Here is a 19691-nt window from a genome sequence, read left to right as displayed (position 1 = left end):
ACTGTAGGATTTTGTACAGCTGCTCAACCAACTCAGTCACTGTGAGTCTCGAGCACAATAATAAACAGCAGAATCGTCAGTCTTCAGACTGTTCATCTGCAGATACAGCTGCTTTCTGCTGTTGTCTCTGGAGATGGTGAACCGGCCTTGGACTGACTGAGAATAGTATTTGCTACCACCACCACTGTTGATATAAGCAATCCACTCCAGTCCTTTTCCGGGAGCCTGTCTGATCCAGGCCATAGCATAGCTGCTGAATGTGAATCCAGATGTTGTGCAGGTCAGTTTGTGGGATTCTCCAGGCTTTTTAACTGTTGGTTCAGATTCTGTCAGAGTCTGACCATCAACACCTGTCAAAACAAAAAAGGAAACAGTTATTAGCAGTAAGTTTTAAACTTTCTTATGATGTCTTCAACTCAAGATCAGTGAAGATCTTCACCTGCCCAGCAGAGAGTTAAAAGCAACAGTCCTGTCCTATAGTCCATCATGTTAAACTGTGTGTTCACTGTTCTCTGTCATCCTCTCTGCAGTCAGATAAGTAGAGGTGGAAGACATCAAGGTTTTGCATTGACTCCTCCTCACAGGGAGGAAACAACTAGACTGGACTTGGCCAGCATTTTGGTTGGCTGTTAAAATTACAGTATAAACTGTATTTGTGCTTCCAGCCAAATGGGTTATGATTCATGCATGATGTCTTTTGAAATCAGACTTTTGATCTGAAAATAAAAGTAATAATAATTAGAAGCACATACATAACAGATGAAATGTTGATTTTGTTGCCAACTCTGAATTAACAGATGCAGGGTTTCCTAAAACACACAGCAAACTGTTCACAACTGTATTATCATCCAAACAAAAATTATGTTCATACTGTACTTACACGAGCAGATAATTGAATTAATTAAATAATAGGCACTAATGTAAAGTATGTGAGGTGTAAAAACAGCAATATGGGCCTTTAAATATTCTGATATTCATCCGTCTGTCTGGCAAGGAGCAAAAGGCCAAACATACTGAGAGCATTATATGGTCATCAGTATCACCATATAAATGGTTAATTCACTGAAAGAGTGTTACAGTAATGCTGCTGTGATTAGATTTTAAACTCTTGATTAAAACTCTTGAGGTTACTGTAGAGAAATTAACTTTTGTCAGATGCAGGCCTTTAGAAAGACCACATGTTACTGTAGTTGAATTTGTTTTATGGTTCATTTTTCATTTTTGAAAATGCAGAATCTACTGTGAGCCATTAATGGTGGGAGAAAGATTAAAGTACTGAGTAACTAATTACTGAACTTCTAAATGTTTTAATTTCATAATCTCACAGTCCTAAATATGATGTTTACATTTAGCAGGTGATTTTTGTACTGTACATGTGTTGCTTGTTTGTGTCTCCAGAAGACAGAAACACAGCTGCATCTGTCCTCTACTGTAAGTGTCTGTTGGATGTGTGGCTGCCTGAGAGGTTTTTGTTCAGGTCTGCTGATGGTTTGTGTTATTGTGGTTGTCTGGCACAGTAATACACAGCAGTGTCTTCAGGCTGTAGATTCTTTCCATTTAGGGTCACTGTGTTGCTGGAAGAGTCTAAGTTGACACTGAACTTGGTCTTTAGTGAATCTTTGACATCTGTGTCAGAACTCATCCACTCCAGTTCTTTCCCTGCAGGCTGTCTGATCCAGTGTGTGTAATAGCTGCCAAGAGAATAAGAGACCTGACAGGTGATGGTCAGACCTTGACCTGGCTGCACAGTCACTGAGGCTGGCTGTGTCAACTGTTCACACTTCACACCTGTTAAAAGAAGAAAATGTTTTGTTACAAATGATCAAGTTACACTGCAAAAGAAGAACTGATGACTATGACAAATCCAGAGAGACTCACAGGATCCAGCTGCCAACAGCAGCAGCAGAGCTACAGAGAACATGGTTTACGGTGAAGCTGAAGAGATGTGAGTTTCTGATCCTCTTTCACCTCCACTGACAGTCTCATGAGAAATCTTTATAACTGCATAACAAGGAAGATCACTGAGTTTGCATAGAATCAAATATAGAGCATAAGAATGTGTGACAAACTGGAGCTAAATAGAGGAAGTTGTTATTAATATTATTTTATTCACACTGTCTTGAAATAATAATTTCAGTGTCCTTTTTAATTATCATTTCAAAGAGGTAGAATCAAGGCCTTGATTCCAATATTTAAATATTTAATAAATATTCATCACCAACCCACTTGTATCTAAACAGTTTATTAATGATAGCAGTTTTATCACTCATTTAATCAACTCAAGTCTCTGTATTTAATGAAACATGTCAAGTGTTTCAAATAATGCATTTCTACTTTTGTACAAAAAAATATTTTATTGATACCCAAATGTATTTTTGAGAAATTGAAACATTTTGTAAATTCAAATATAATTTTATACAATTTAATTTTACTATAATTTTTAAGGAGGATTATGTTGCTATTTATGTCCTTAAAATGTATATTTAATGTCATATTTTGTGTAATTGAAAATAAAACCATATTCACTGAAGTCAGCATTGTAATAAATGGTGGTGGTAAATAGAGGAGGTGATATTTCTATGACTCTCTTATTACTGTCGGTAATACAGTAATAAACTGCTGTGTCTTCAGTCTTCAGACTGTTCATCTGCAGATAGAGCTTACTGCTGGAGTCATCTCTGGAGATGGTGAATCTACCCTGGACTGACTGGGAGTAATATATAGAGGAACTAGCTGTGTGTATAAAAGTGATCATCTCCAGTCCTTTACCAGGAGCCTGTCTGACCCACACTGAGTTTCCAAAGTCAAACCCAGATGTTGTGCAGGTGAGTCTGTGGGATTCTTCAGGTTGTTTAACTGCTGGTTCAGACTCTGTTGTGGTCTGACCTTCAACAGCAGTTAAAACAAACAGAACAACTACCAAGAGTGTCCGCTTTCTGTAAGCCATGTTAACAGTGGGCTTAGTATTTCAAATCCCTTCATGTATAATGTTTGACAACTATGAAATACTCATTTAAAACATTTAAGAAAGATTTGTTTTGCTAAAATTACATATATTTATGAAGAGATTTATTTAATTTTATTTTGTTACTGCAAACACCAGAGATGTGAAAGCAAAATAATCTAAATAGTATCGATGCTTGAGTTTGCTGCAGCTGATTTATACAAACTTTTTATGGGTTTTAGTGTTTGCATATTGCAGATGTTTGAATCTACAGACATACAGAGAAACCTGGGGCCTCTAAAGGAAATTAAATACTAAGGAACTGAAACCTTGTATGACGACATGCAAAAAGAAGTATATATATATATATATATTTGCTGTAGTTAGGTAGAAAATGTCTGAGGGCTTATCGGTCAAATAATTTACATGAATGTGATCTTTGCTATCACATTTAAGACAAGTAAACAAAACAGTGGAAAATGTGGACAGTTAAGTGTGTTTACAACTGAAAAACACTTTTGACATCCATTTATCCTCTTAGTTCACAGCCTTTGCAGTTCTCTGTGTATATTGTACTGTAGTTTTAATCCCACTCCAAACTAAGAAATGTTCATCAACTGCCTTCAGACTCTGACATCTCAGTTTAGATAGTTAGAAAAGTAATTTAACTACACAAATGCTGTTTACTGTTTAGCAGTGGTCTTCTCTGAGACATGGTTTTACTGAGGCTCTTATGGAATAAGCAATAAATGCTTATTTAGTATTATTATTTGTACATTCATTCATTCATTCATTCCCCATTCAAAACCCCATTAATGGTTCTCAAAATGTGTTTGGTTAGTTGACATGTTTTAGTTTAATGTGTGTAAAATGTGTCCATAAGTATTTCTAAGTATTATTATTAAATTAATGTTCAGACATGAGACACATTAACATGCATGGTTTAATCAAATCAATTTAAACATGATTTATTTTGTTATCAAGTTTCTCATTACTCCTTGTGAGCGTAATTGGCAGCAGATAAGAAGATAATATGAATATTCTATTGTTTTAGTCACCAATATACTGCTACTTGAAAACTGCTTCATCTCTGGTCAAATGTTGTGTCTGTGGAGGTTTTTGTGCAGCTGCTTCACTGTCTTCAGTCACTGTAACTCTTCGAGCATAGAAGTAAACATCAGAATCTTCTGCTGTCAGACTCTTCACCTCCAGGTACTGAAACGGCTTTGAAAGGAGCTGACATAGCTAGCAGAGTTTGAACGTGTGTTCATCCTCCCAATCCACTCCAGAGCTTTACCTGGTCTCTTTCTTATCTAGTTAATATAGTATCTTGTCAGGCTATAACCAGATATGACACATGACATCTTCACTGTCTCTCCAGGTCTTTTCACCTCAGAGGGAGACTGGTCCAGTTTGATCTCACTCTGAACTCCTGTAAGCAAAGAAATGAAGATCATCATCCATCAAACTTGAAAATCACACGTTGAACATTTAAAAATGTAGTAAAAGAATTAGTTTTCTTATCATGAATAGTAACTACAAACAATAAAATCCAGACCATTGTGTTTTTTATTCTGTAATAAACACTGTGCTTCAGTTCTTTCTGATCAGAGTGTTTTAACAATGTAGAAAACTCTTCCAGTTGTTCTGCTCCAAATTATATGACAGTTGCTATTGCTGTATTTTTATAAGGAAGAGTTTGCATAGACCTCCCTCTACAGGTTTAAAAAGGAAATATTCAACACAGATACATTTTCATAAGTAGAGTATCTACAACAACAGAGGAAAATGTAAAATATCAAATCCCTGCTAGCTAATATCTGACCTGGTGGAGAAGGTGAACAAAACTTTTTTTTTTCAACATCGACAATCTTTATTTCATGATGTAGCAAATTACTTTATTTCAGTTTAGCCAAATAAAAAAGGAAATCTGCACCCTATTTGTTTCTGCCTTCAAAGATATAGAGGTTCTGTGAATTCCACAAATACAAATTGTTATCAACTAAGCAGAGAGCACTGTCTTTATTAATGTTCATATTTAAAACATGTTTGTGTGTGTGTTTCAGTCACATGAGTCTCTGGGTATTTGTGCAGGTCTGTTGGTGATTTGTATCACTGTGGGGTGACGTACACAGTAATAAACAGCTGCGTCCTCAGACTGCAGATTCAGTCCCTTTAATGTCACTGAACTATTAGAGGTGTGTGTGTAATAAAGAAACTTATTCTTCAGAGCATTATTTTGATAAAAGTCACCTCCTCCCCACCGATGTATAATCCAGTCCATTGGTTTTCCTTCACACTGTCTGATCCAACCTGTTGCATAGCTGCTATCAGTCAGAGAATAACCAGAGACCTGACAGGTGATGGTCAAAGACTGTCCAGGCTGCACAACCATTGAGTCTGGCTGGATGAGATCAATACTGTACACACCTGTGGAAAGAGAAATCAACATTATCTCCATCATTCATCTGACTATTCAGTGTTTCTAATGTGTTTATTAGTGTGAATCCACTGAAAGCTCCTCACAGGATCCAGCTGCCAGCAGCAGCATCAGAGCTGCAGAGAACATGGTTGATGTTGAAGCTGAACTGATGTGAGCTCTTCTGTCCTCTCACTGACACACACACACACTTCACTTCCTTATGAATAACATTTATTTGCATATTGTTCAATGATTTATTACATTTTATTTAAATAGGTTCTGTTGAGATGAAAAGATCAGCTTTTCATCTCAAATCCAGACTGAAGTAGAAAGAAATAATTGAATCAAATAAAGTTATTGTTGAATTACATTGTTATAAAGAACATTTATATAGACCTGAGTTAATTTATCATTTTAATTTTTAAAAATCATATAAAGATTTTGACAATACTTCAAATTAATGTGAATTTTCTCTGATAGAGTTTTTTTACAACCAAGATTTTACTATTTTAGTTGTAATTTTTGTTGTATTTTATTTCATATTTTCTAAATCTTTGTGAGAAAGGAAAAGAAGAAGAAAGAGAAAGAAAGATTAAAATATATATATTTTAAATATATTTTAAAGTAAAGAAAAATAAGTGTCAACAATCGACAAATATTTTACTGAGTGTCTGTATGTACAGTATATATCTATTTAATTACTGCAGTGAAGTGACAGGGGAAATACTCAAATAGCATGAAGACTTGAGTTTGTTCTGGTTAGATGGAGGTTTGGAGCTTTGAATACAAAAGTTTGAATGTTTTCAGTTTTTGCAGATGTTTGAAGTCACAGACATGTAGCCCAAACAAACTTGGAGACTCTGAACAGAGGTTCAGGAACTGAAACCTGTGTGATGATCTGCATAAAACTATTTGTTTTCCTTAAAAGTTAATTAAAAAAGATAATTATATTAATTTAAAACAATCTTTAGTGGGGTGTCTGTGAGATAAACTGACAGTGTTAACAGTTTAATGTTGTTGCTGAAGTAGTTTGAAACTTCATTGATACCATACTAAACATCCTGTTTTATATTCAGTGAGTATTGAAGCTTTGATTTCATATTAATTCTGCAAACTGAGAAAAGGTGAAATAATCAGACTGTTAACAATTAACTCTCAGGTTAAACATTTAGACAAAACATTTAACTGCACAACTAATGTTTTAATTCAGTGATCATCTTATCTTTTAAGCTAAGGGTGTAAAACACACTTAAAATATAAAAATATAAAAATAAAAAAATAAAATAAAATAAAATAAAACTCTGTCTCTCACCCTGGTTCATGTTAATCACTTGTCCTGCACTCAATTTGTGTTATTCACACTCTGCACTAAATAAAGGGGGAAAAAAAAAAAAAAAAAAACTTTTCTGTCTTGTTCAAATACTGAGTCCAGAAACTGTAACTGATCGTAATCTCTTGAGTGTCAGACATCTTAATTTAAGCTCTTTGGTAATAAGGAAGACAGTTCTGTCTATTAATATGATTTACATATCCAAGCGATATACTTCTCTTATTAGAAATATTTTTTTCTCTTGTAAAATGTATCTTTAAGGCCCAAAAAATATCACATTGTTCTCCAAAGATGAATAGGAGTAGAGGACTTACAAAATTTTCTTGAACTACTTAAACTGAAGACATTAATCATATGAGATAGTTGTTGTGATCTATCATCCTAGTAAGGAGAACTATTGTAGGATTTTGTACAGCTGCTCAACCAACTCCAGTCACTGTGAGTCTCGAGCACAATAATAAACAGCAGAATCTTCAGTCTTCAGACTGTTCATCTGCAGATACAGCTGCTGTCTGCTGTTGTCTCTGGAGATGGTGAACCGGCCTTGAACTGACTGAGAGTAGTATTTGCTACTACCACCACCATCAGCAGCAATCCACTCCAGTCCTTTTCCAGGAGCCTGTCTGACCCAATGCATCCAGTAGCTGCTGAATGTGAATCCAGATGTTGTGCAGGTCAGTTTGTGGGATTCTCCAGGCTTTTTAACTGCTGGTCCAGATTCTGTCAGAGTCTGACCTTCAACACCTGCCAAGACAGAAAAAAGAGCCTAACATGCATCAAGTTGTTAATACAAATGTAAATATGTCAAATAAAGATATGTGAAGATCTTCACCTGCCCAGCAGATAGTTAAAAGCAGCAGTCCTGTCCTATAGTCCTTCATGTTAAACTGTGTGTCCACTGTTCTCTGTCATCCTCTCCGCAGTCAGATAAGTAGAGGTGGAAGACTTCTAAAGTTTTGCATTGACTCCTCCTCACAGGGAGGAAACAACTGGATTGCAATTTACTCTCAGTTTTTGAAACGCGGGAATTACTGATCTTATTTGTGTAACATCAATATTTCCCTTAATAAAGCATATTATATAATGTGTGAGATGTGCAATCCAACACATATACTATTCCAAGCTCATCAGTGGATTCACAGAGGCTGTTTAACTATTAAACTCCAAGCAAACTTCTACCAATTCACATTTGTTGCATTTCATATTAACAGAAAAGAAAATGTTAACAGATAATTATTAAGGAATATCCTACTACAATTACTGTCAGTAGCAGAAACATCAGAGGACTGCACAATACATATTAAAATGTGATTATATACAGGAACATTTCAGTGTACATACAGTACATGAAAGGCAAAGGGCAGTGAAGGCAGCTGTGACTGAGCAAAGATGGCAATGAGTGATATTAACTGATATAAATGATAATTAAAGGAATGAACATGGAAGGAGTATCAGATACCACTGAAGTCACTGTGATCATGACCAATTATGAAATCAATCTGTTGTGAGTTGCTTTTTTATGTTGCTTTTGTCGCACTACTTCATGCAACACTGTTTTTGTAATATTTTGGTTTGAGGAAATTCCTTATTGAAACTGAGGGTTTAGGGATGAATGTTGTATGCTGTACAGACTGAAAAGTCCTTTGAGGAAATTATATAATTTGTCATTTTGTTTGGCTATATAAATAATTTTTTTTTTTTTTTTCTGCTGTGTGTTTGTTTTTCTCAGTTGTTGGTCAGCTACAAGTAGAAAAATGAGTATTAGTATTAGTGTTATTTTGAGATATTGACATATTTAAAGACATTTAAAGATCTGCTCCCATCAGATGACTAAATGTTTCAGGATAAAGTGTCTCAACACAATGACAAATTATTTTGTATTGATGAAATGTGTTTCATTGTTAACTGTTGGCCATCATTCAAAAGGAAATTTGTTTCAAAGCCCTGACATGCTTCAGTGCTTCTTATACAGTGTTTAGTGTTTTTCAGTTTTTGTACAGCTTTGTAGGCTCCTGTGTCACTGTGGCTCTCGCGCGCAGTAATAAACAGCAGAATCTTCTGGTTTCAGACTCTTCACCTCCAAGTACACAACATTTCTGGAAGTATCTTTAGTGATGGAAAATTTGCCTTGGAGACTTTAGGCAAATATTGTGCCAGTTCCGCTATCAATGCGTCCGATCCATTCCAGTCCTTTCCCTGATTTCTGACGAATCCAGTGCAGCCAAGCTAGAGAAAGTCCTTCCACTTTACAGGACAGAGTGACTGACTCTCCAGGTCTGTTGACCACTGGCTCTGAGGAGGTGAGGGATTGACCCTGAGCAGCTGAAACAGACACAGAGTTTAGATGACAGGAAGCCAGCAGTCATCCAAAGCTCCCTTTCTCTTCTTCTGCTGGATACTGACTTCACTCACCTGAAATGAGAGCCAAGAGGAAGAAGCTTTGTACAACTGTCATGGTGGGACGTTGGCTGAGTCTGCAACTGCAAAGGCTGATGTGAAGGATATATTGTGCAGGCAGAATGGGTGGAGATTGGGTGACAGTGACTGAATTTGCATTTTTACCAGTCTGAGGTTTGGAGACACAGTGCTAAAAGGTAAGAGACACAAAGACTAAAATTCAGTGAGGAGAAGAGCAGTGTTGGACACAACAGAAGAATCAGTCAGGCACAAACATTTCTAGGTCAGTTCATCATTCATTTCAGATCAGTGAGAAAAGTGGACCAGTGACAGATGAGAGAGAAACTTGATAGTGACTGCCCCCCTGTGGTATTTTTAAGAAGTGCAATGTTATTTTTCACTCTCATGATTTTAGATTCCCAAAACTTCAAGCTACAAGCAAATGGACGGTAGGCAACAGAAGAATCAATCAGGCACAAACATTTCAGTAACGATTTGCAACATTTTACAGCCAACTCTGAATGAATGGATGTCAGAGAGTTTTCCAAAACAAACTAGAAATTGTTTGCTCAAAGCTGCATTTTTATAACACAAAAAACCTTTGCACAAAAATAATCAACATGACATTCTGATAAATATTAAATAATAGTAATAATATAAAATCAATAGTCCTTGTTGAAGCATACAAGGTGATTTTTAAACTGTACTTACATGAGTTATCAACTGAAAATACAACACTAAAGTCTGGATGAAATTTCACAACTGTGGCAAGAGAAATTAACATTATCTCAACATTATTTCTACTGTGTTTATTAGTGTGAATCCACTGAAAGCTCCTCACAGGATCCAGCTGCCAGCAGCAACATCAGTGCTGCAGAGAACATGGTTGATGTTGAAGCTGAACTGATGTGAGCTCTTCTGTCCTCTCACTGACACACACTTCCTTATGAGTGACATTTATGTGCATATTGTTGAATAAACTATTATCTATTTCTTGTTACTTCTATTTATCACTTTGAGGTGAAAGGTTCAGTCTTTCTTCTTTCTCGAGTTTTCAGACTGAATATGTACTTAAACATGATATATGGTTAATTTAGTGAACTTGTGAATGGTGCAATGATTTTGTTTGACATGACATTTAAAATAATTTACCCTCTATTAATGTATTAATGTAGACAAATTAAGTTTATTCTAATACTGAGTGTTTCAAGGATAAGATACAATAATTTAATTTGTGTAATAATGGATGAAAACATTAACAAAATGTTTTGAAAATATGTCTTTGGTGACTCTACTGTGAATGAACTGTGAATTAAAAATAGTCCGACAAGATATTTTTATCTACTTTTAATTTAAAATTACTGTATTTGTTTCTTTACTTGTATACTTAAATTCATCATTTGCCAACAGAAAGTGAAGTGACAACAAAATCATGTAACATTATGAGTTTTCTCCAGCTGTGTGGAGGTTTGGAGTTTCACATAAAATACTTTAATTGGCTTCAGTGTTGCAGATGTTTGAAGCCACAGATATTCAGTGAAACTTGGAGTCTCTAGAGAGCTGCTCAGATACTGAAATTCATATTAAAACATAGTTAGTTGCTTTAGGTAAGAAGATAATTAAAACTTTTCAACTTAAACTAAACTACTTTTAAAACCCAATTAAAATATCACTGGCTCCAAAAAGATCTTTTGGTGTGAAGGAAATTTCTTTCATCATTGTCGTCTTCTTGAACTACTTGAACTGAGGACATTAATCATGTGAGGTAATGGGGGACTAATGGATCCTCCTGTATGTGAACATTGCTGGGAAAACTGTTATAGCCAGTTGATCCTTATGTTCCCTCTCAAGTTTGGATTTTCTTTTCTTTCTTTTTTTTTTTTTTTTAATTGTTTACTTTTTACTTTTCCTTAGTTACCCAAAATATTCACTTAAGTGCCAACATGACAGCGAACACAGAAAAGCAGAAGATGCATTGTTGAAAGATATATTTAAAGGACTAGTTTTCTTTGTTTGATCTACTTTATTATTTATTTATGTTTTATTGGCTTTGGATATTTTGAAAACTCATCATGTTATTAATCCTTGTTTATTTACTTGTCTAAATTAAACCTCCAATATATCAGAATGTTCCACACAAATACCTAATATCTCATTTTCATGATTCAGCACCTTATTAAAGTGTGAACTGTGAAATGAAATACATTTTGTACATGAAAAAGAATGAACATATAAAAATTAATCATGCAAAGTAGTTTATCAGCCCAGAGATGATGAGTACTGTAGGATTTTGTACAGCTGCTCAACCAACTCCAGTCACTGTGAGTCTCGAGCACAATAATAAACATCAGAATCTTCAGTCTTCAGACTGTTCATCTGCAGATAGAGCTGCTGTCTGCTGTTGTCTCTGGAGATGGTGAACCGGCCTTGAACTGACTGAGAATAGTATTTGCTACTACCACTGCTACTGATATAAGCAATCCACTCCAGTCCTTTTCCAGGAGCCTGTCTGACCCAGTTCATGTTGTAGCTACTGAATGTGAATCCAGATGTTGTACAGGTCAGTTTGTGGGATTCTCCAGGCTTTTTAACTATTGGTTCAGATTCTGTCAGAGTCTGACCATCAACACCTGTCAAGACAAAAAAGGAAACAGTTATTTGCTGTAAGTTTTAAACTTTCTTATGATGTCTTCAACTCAAGATCAGTGAAGATCTTCACCTGCCCAGCAGATAGTTAAAAGCAACAGTCCTGTCCTATAGTCCATCATGTTAAACTGTGTGTCCACTGTTCTCTGTCATCCAGATAAGTCAGATAAGTAGAGGTGGAAGACATCAAAGTTTTGCATTGACTCCTCCTCACAGGGAGGAAACAACTAGACTGGACTTGGCCAGCATTTTGGTTGGCTGTTAAAATTACAGTATAAACTATATTTGTGCTTTCAGCCAAATGCGCTATGATTCATGCATGATGTCTTTTGAAATCAGACTTTTGATCTGAAAATAAAAGTAATAATAATTAGAAGCACAAACACAACAGAAAAATCAACCAGGCACATACATAACAGAAAAAATGTTGCAAGATTTTGTTGCCAACTCTGAATTAACAGATGCAGGGTTTCCTAAAATACACTGCAAACTGTTCACAACTGTATTATCATCCAAACAAAAATTATTTTCATACTGTACTTACACAAGCAGATAATTTAATTAATGAAATAATAGGCACTAATGTTAAGTATATGCAGGGGTAAAAACAGCAATATGGGCCTTTAAATATTCTGATATTCATCCGTCTGTCTGGCAAGGAGCAAAAGGCCAAACATACTGAGAGCATTATATGGTCATCAGTATCACCATATAAATGGTTAATTCACTGAAAGGGTGTTACAGTAATGCTGCTCTGATTAGATTTTAAACTCTTGATTAAAACTCTTTAGGTTACTGTAGAGAAACTAACTTTTTGTCAGATGCAGGCCTTTAGAAAGACCACATCTTACTGTAGTTGAATTTGTTTTATGGTTCATTTTGCATTTTTGAAAATGCAGAGCCCTTAATGGTGGGAGAAAGATTAAAGTACTGAGTAACTAATTACTGAACTTCTAAATGTATTTTTTATTTCATAATCTCACAGTCCTAAATATGATGTTTACATTTAGCAGGTGATTTTTGTACTGTACATGTGTTGCTTGTTTATGTCTCTAGAAGACAGAAACACAGCTGCATCTGTCCTCTACTGTAAGTGTCTGTTGGATGTGTGGCTGCCTGAGAGGTTTTTGTTCAGGTCTGCTGATGGTTTGTGTTATTGTGGGTCTCTGGCACAGTAATACACAGCAGTGTCTTCAGGCTGTAGATTCTGTCCGTTTAGAGTCACTGTGTTGCTGGAAGAGTCTAAGTTGACACTGAACTTGTTCTTTAGTGAATCTTTGACATCTGTGTCAGAACTCATCCACTCCAGTTGTTTCCCTGCAGGCTGTCTGATCCAAGCTGTGTAATATCTGCTAAGAGAATAAGAGACCTGACAGGTGATGGTCAGGCGTTGACCTGGCTGCACAGTCACTGAGGCTGGCTGTGTCAACTGTTCACACTTCACACCTGTTAAAAGAAGAAAATGTTTTGTTACAAATGATCAAGTTACACTGCAAAAGAAGAACTGCTGACTATGACAAATCCAGAGAGACTCACAGGATCCAGCTGCCAACAGCAGCAGCAGAGCTACAGAGAACATGGTTTATGGTGAAGCTGAAGAGATGTGAGCTTCTGATCCTCTTTCACCTCCACTGACAGTCTCATGAGAAATCTTTATAACTGCGTAACAAGGAAGATCACCGAGTTTGCATAGAATCAAATATAGAGCATAAGAATGTGTGAGAAACTGGAGCTAAATAGAGGAAGTTGTTATTAATAATATTTTATTTACACTGTCTTGAAATTATAATTTCATTGTCCTTTTTAATTATTATTTCACAGAGGTAGAATCAAGGCCTTGATTCCGATATTTAAATATTCATCACCAACTCACTTATATCTAAACAGTTTATTAATGATAGCAGTTTTATCACTCATTTAATCAACTCAAGTCCCTGTATTTAATGAAACATGTCAAGTGTTTCAAATAATTCATCTCTGCTTTTGTACAAAAAAATATTTAATTGATACCCCAATATAATTTTGAGAAATTGAAACATATTGTAAATTCAAATATATTTTTATACGATTTGATTTTAATATAATTATATTAAATTAATATAAAAAAAAATAAACAAAAGGAGGATCATGTTGCTATTTATGTCCTTAAAATGTATATTTAATGTCATATTTTTTGTATTTGAAAATAAAACCGCATGCACTGAAGTCAACATTGTAATAAATGGTGGTGGTAAATAGAGGAGGTGATATTTATATGACTCTCTTATTACTGTCGGTAATACAGTAATAAACTGCTGTGTCTTCAGTCTTCAGACTGTTCATCTGCAGATAGAGCTTACTGCTGGAGTCATCTCTGGAGATGGTGAATCTACCCTGGACTGACTGGCAGTAATAGATAGAGTAACTAGCTGTGTGTATAAAAGTGATCATCTCTGGTCCTTTACCAGGAGCCTGTCTGACCCACACTGAGTTTCCAAAGTCAAACCCAGATGTTGTGCAGGTGAGTCTGTGGGATTCTTCAGGTTGTTTAACTGCTGGTTCAGACTCTGTTATGGTCTGACCTTCAACAGCAGTTAAAACAAACAGAACAACTACCAAGAGTGGCCGCTTTCTGTAAGCCATGTTAACAGTGTGCTTAGTATTTCAAATCCCTTCATGTATAATGTTAACTGGACCCCTGAGAATTTGTTTACAGGAGCTCCTCCTACATCACTGCTTTGAAAGTCAAGTTTAAAGTTGAGAACACAACACAAAATAAAACAGCATTTATATAGTTTGACAACTATGAAATACTCATTTAAAACATTTAAGAAAGATTTGTTTTGCTAAAGTTACATATATTTATGAAGAGATTTATTTAATTTTATTTTGTTACTGCAAACACCAGAGATGTGAAAGCAAAATAATCTAAATAGTATCGATACTTGAGTTTGCTGCAGCTGATTTATACAAACTTTTTATGGGTTTTAGTGTTTGCATATTGCAGATGTTTGTTCTAAAGGAAATTAAATAAGGAACTGAAACCTTGTATAACCACATGCAAAAAGATATATATATATTTGCTGTAGTTAGGTAGAAAATGTCTGCTGGCTTATCGGTCAAATAATTTACATGAATGTGATCTTTGCTATCACATTTAAGACAAGTAAACAAAACAGTGGAAAATGTGGACCGTTAAGTGTGTTTACAACTGAAAAACACTTTTGACATCCATTTATCCTCTTAGTTCACAGCCTTTGCAGTTCTCTGTGTATATTGTACTGTAGTTTTAATCCCACTCCAAACTAAGAAATGTTCATCAACTGCCTTCAGACTCTGACATCTCAGTTTAGATAGTTAGAAAAGTAATTTAACTACACAAATGCTGTTTACTGTTTAGCAGTGGTCTTCTCTGAGACATGGTTTTACTGAGGCTCTTATATGGAATAAGCAATAAATGCTTATTTAGTATTATTACTTGTACATTCAAATCACTGTTAGGAAATACACCTTTAATCCCCATTCAAAACCCCATTAATGGTTCTCCAAATGTGTTTGGTTAGTTGACATGTTTTAGTTTAATGTGTGTAAAATGTGTCCATAAGTATTACTATTAAATTCATGTTCAGACATGAGACACATTAACATGCATGGTTTAATCAAATCAGTTTAAACATGATTTATTTTGTTATCAAGTTTCTCATTACTCCCTGTGAGCATAATTTGCAGCAGATAAGAGGATAATATAAATATTCTATTGTTTTAGTCACCAACAAACTGCTACTTGAAAACTGCTTCATCTCTGGTCAAATGTTGTGTCTGTGGAGGTTTTTGTGCAGCTGCTTCACTGTCTTCAGTCTCTGTGACTCTTCGAGCACAGAAGTAAACAGCAGAATCTTCTGCTGTCAGACTCTTCACCTCCAGGTACTGAAACGGCTTTGAAAGGAGCTGGCATAGCTAGCAGAGTTTGAACCTGTGTTCATCCTGCCAATCCACTCCAGAGTTTTACCTGGTCTCTGTCTTATCCAGTGAATATAGTATCTTGTCAGGCTATAACCAGATATGATACATGACATCTTCACTGTCTGTCCAGGTCTTTTCACCTCAGAGGGAGACTGGTCCAGTTTGATCTCACTCTGAACTCCTGTAAGCAAAAAAATGAAGATCATCATCCATCAAACTTGAAAATCACAGGTTAGACATTTACAAAAGAAGCAAAAGAATTAGTTTTCTTACAATGAATAGTAACTACAAACAAGAAAATCCAGACAATTGTGTTTTTTATTCTGTAATAAACACTGTGCTTCAGTTCTTTCTGATCAGAGTGTTTTAACAATGTAGAAAACCCTTCCAGTTGTTCTGCTCCAAATTATATGACAGTTGCTATTGCTGTATTTTTATAAGGAAGAGTTTGCATAGACCTCCCTCTACAGGTTTAAAAAGGAAATATTCAACACAGATACATTTTCATAAGTAGAGTATCTACAACAACAGAGGAAAATGTAAAATATCAAATCCCTGCTAGCTAATATCTGACCTGGTGGAGAAGGTGAACAAAACCCTTTTTTCAAGATTGACAATCTTTAATTCATGATGTAGCAAATTATTTATTATTATTATTATTATTATTATTATTATTATTATTATTATTATTCCTTTTTTATTTGCAAATAAAAAAGGAAATCTGCACCCTATTTGTTTCTGCCTTCAAAGATATAGAGGTTCTGTGAATTCCACAAATACAAATTGTTATCAACTAAGCAGAGAGCACTATCTTTATTAATGTTCATATTTAAAACATGTTTGTGTGTGTTTCAGTCACATGAATCTCTGGGTATTTGTGCAGGTCTGTTGGTGGTTTGTATCATTGTGGGGCTGCGGACACAGTAATACACAGCTGCGTCCTCAGACTGCAGATTCAGTCCCTTTAATGTCACTGAACTATTAGAGGTGTGTGTGTGATAAAGGAACTTGTCCTTCAGAGCATTATTTTGATAAAAGCTGCCTCCTCCCCACCGATGCAAAATCCAGTCCATTGGTTTTCCTTCATGCTGTCTGATCCAACCTGTTGCATAGCTGCTATCAGTCAGAGAATAACCAGAGACCTGACAGGTGATGGTCAAAGACTGTCCAGGCTGCACAACCATTGAGTCTGGCTGGATGAGATCAATACTGTACACACCTGTGGAAAGAGAAATCAACATTATCTCCATCATTCATCTGACTATTCAGTGTTTCTAATGTGTTTATTAGTGTGAATCCACTGAAAGCTCCTCACAGGATCCAGCTGCCAGCAGCAGCATCAGAGCTGCAGAGAACATGGTTGATGTTGAAGCTGAACTGATGTGAGCTCTTCTGTCCTCTCACTGACACACACACACACACTTCACTTCCTTATGAATCACATGTATTTGCATATTGTTGAATAGTTGATTACATTGTATTTAAATAGGTTGTATTAAAGGTGAAAAGATCAGCATTTCTTCTCAAATTGGGACTAAAGGAGAAAATAAATGATTGAATCAAATAACGGAATTGTTTAATTGCATTGTCATAAAGAATATTAATATTGACTCTCATATGTCCATTCATGATTTAATTTTAAAAACTCACCAAAAGCTTATGAGGATACTTCATGTTAATGTAGTGGATATTTTTAAAGCTACTAACGATTGATTATTTTTTGTTGTAATTTATTCATTTTTATATTTAATCACTGTGAGACAGGAAGGAGAAAAATATTCTGTAATAATGATTAATTTTATACCAGTTTTTGAGGAATATTCTACAGTATCTTTTTATATCTATATAATTATTGCAGTGAAGTTACAGTGGAAATAATCAAATTGTTTGTTCTAGTTGGTGGTTTGAAGTTTTAAATGTTTTCAGTTTTTGCAGATGTTTGAAGCCACAGACATGTAGCCCAGAGATACTTGGAGCCTCTAAACATATGCTCAGGAATTTAAATCTGTGTGACGATATGCATAAAAGTATTTGGTTTTCTTTAAAGTAAAATGTAAAACTGTCGGGTAGGGTGCGGAGTGTTTGCAAAGTAAGTTGACAATTTTGACAGTTTAACGTTGTTGCTGAAGTAGTTTGAAACTTCAAAAGAAGTTGAAGTTTGTTGAAGGTCCACAACCTTTGTTGTACTCAGTGAGGAATTTAACTTTGATTTCATCTTAAAATCTGCAAACTAAGAAAATATGAGATGATCAGACTATTAACAAGTCAGTCTCAGGTTAAACATTTAGACATTATTGTTTGTAGTTCAGTGATCATCTTATCTTTAGAATGGTTTTCATTAAGGGTGTAAAACACATCAAATCTTTTTGGTCCAAAAACCTGCATGGATCGTAAACTTTGGGAGGCAGAAATCTTCATTTAAGCTATTTCATAATAATGAAGACAGTTCTGTTTATTAATATGATTTATACATCATAGTGATATACTTCTCTTTTTAGAAATATTTTCTATCTTAGAAAATGGATCATTGAGGCTGAACAAAATATCACGTGATTCTCAAAAAGATGAGCGAGAGAAGAGGATTTATATAATTTTCTTGAACTACTTCAACTAAGGACAATAATAAACAGCAGAATATTCAGTCTGAAGACTGTTCATCTGCAGATACAGCTGCTGTCTGCTGTTGTCTCTGGAGATGGTGAACCGGCCTTGAACTGACTGAGAGTAGTATGTGTCACTACCACCACTACTGATAGCTGCAATTCACTCCAGTCCTTTTCCAGGAGCCTGTCTGATCCAGGCCATAGTATAGCTGCTGAATGACAATCCAGAGGTTGTACAGGTCAGTTTGTGGGATTCTCCAGGTTTTTTAACTGCTGGTTCAGATTCCGTCAGAGTCTGACCTTCAACACCTGTCAAGACAGCAAAGAAAACAATCACAAGCAGATCATTTATAACGTCAATGAAAACATCAAATCAAGATGAGTGACAATCTTCACCTGTCCAGCAGTTAAAAACAGCAGTCCTGTCCTATAGTCCATCATGTTAAACTGTGTGTCCACTGTTCTCTGTCATCCTCTCTGCAGTCAGATAAGTAGAGGTGGAAGACATCAAAGTTTTGCATTGACTCCTCCTCAAAGTGAGTACATAAATAGATATCTGTTGGCATTTAGTTTTTCAGTTTAGTTATTGGAAGCCAGATGTTCATTTTGTATCTATCTAAGCTGTTATGTTTAAGGCTTGTCTGACATATTTTAATTAAATTTGTCTGCAATGCTTGGTAAATTTCTATCAGGAAAGCAGAAATTGTGCATGTCACCCCCTGTCGGTATATTCTATATTCAGCACATTTATCCAACACCACACTCGTTCCTGCAGCCCCCACAAACCTCCTCTCTCTACCATCCAGGACCAAGCTGCTCCAATCTTAGTGCCACTTTGCTCCTTTATTGTGTTTTTGTTGTATAGGTACTTTAAATTGTCATATAAAGTGTCTTTGAGTATCTTGAAAAGTGGTCTATTCATAAAATGTATGTTTTTTTTTAAATAAATGAATACATATGTCTTTATTCCTTCTTTACTTTTTGTTTCATACAAAGTGTCATATAATCATGTATATTACAAATTAATTCATTATACAGTCAAATTAGAACATCAGACTTCCATATAAAATGAGTTACACCCTGTGTATTTGGAGTTTGAGGCCACACGTACTGAGAGAAAGACAAAGGAAGAAAATCTGCTAAGTGGACTAATTTATATCAGCATTTAATTATATGTTCTGGTTCATGCATTAATACTTTCAGGACATCACTTCTTCTTCATATTGGATTATGGAATCAACATTTAATACATTTTATGGATTTTTTTGCAATACATTCAAACACAGTGTTAGTAGAGAACAGACATTAATATGTTTTAAATCAATGTTCTTTTGATAGACACTGGTTAGAAGAAATTTGGTTATGAATGAAAACAAAAAAAACCAAAACATTAAAATCAGCAATTCA

The 19691-nt window shown here is 35.2% G+C and overlaps 1 protein-coding gene and 4 gene segments (V, D, J or C); all 5 read right to left on the bottom strand.

Annotated features, from left to right (window-relative positions):
* Positions 1-48: 48 nt before the first annotated feature.
* Positions 49-488, bottom strand: LOC121883777 (the record flags this gene model as incomplete). The annotated part of the segment is given in 2 exon segments: positions 49-350; positions 440-488. Coding segments are annotated over 2 exon segments (351 nt in total), but the record flags the coding sequence as incomplete, so codon positions are not given.
* Positions 489-1352: 864 nt separating this feature from the next.
* LOC121883800 lies at positions 1353-1968 on the bottom strand. The segment is given in 2 exon segments: positions 1353-1788; positions 1879-1968. Coding segments are annotated over 2 exon segments (336 nt in total).
* On the bottom strand, positions 1925-7577 carry LOC121883908. The gene is made up of 5 exons (XM_042392357.1): positions 7529-7577; positions 7142-7440; positions 5258-5348; positions 2596-2886; positions 1925-2001 (listed from the first exon to the last, which is right to left on the bottom strand). Exons 1-5 carry the CDS (start codon positions 7575-7577, stop codon positions 1925-1927), a joined length of 807 nt encoding a protein of 268 aa, XP_042248291.1.
* A 5284-nt stretch (positions 7578-12861) lies between these two features.
* On the bottom strand, positions 12862-13397 carry LOC121883798. The segment is given in 2 exon segments: positions 12862-13185; positions 13276-13397. Coding segments are annotated over 2 exon segments (336 nt in total).
* Positions 13398-13856: 459 nt separating this feature from the next.
* Positions 13857-17039, bottom strand: LOC121883907. The segment is given in 4 exon segments: positions 13857-14147; positions 15692-15862; positions 16784-16900; positions 16997-17039. Coding segments are annotated over 4 exon segments (489 nt in total).
* Between the last annotated feature and the right edge of the window lie 2652 nt (positions 17040-19691).

Source organism: Thunnus maccoyii, chromosome 18 (assembly GCF_910596095.1).
Source record: "Thunnus maccoyii chromosome 18, fThuMac1.1, whole genome shotgun sequence".
NCBI classification, from domain to species: Eukaryota; Metazoa; Chordata; class Actinopteri; order Scombriformes; family Scombridae; genus Thunnus; species Thunnus maccoyii.
The sequence above is the reverse complement of the archived record's forward strand: the minus strand, read 5'-3'. Positions and strand labels throughout refer to the sequence as shown.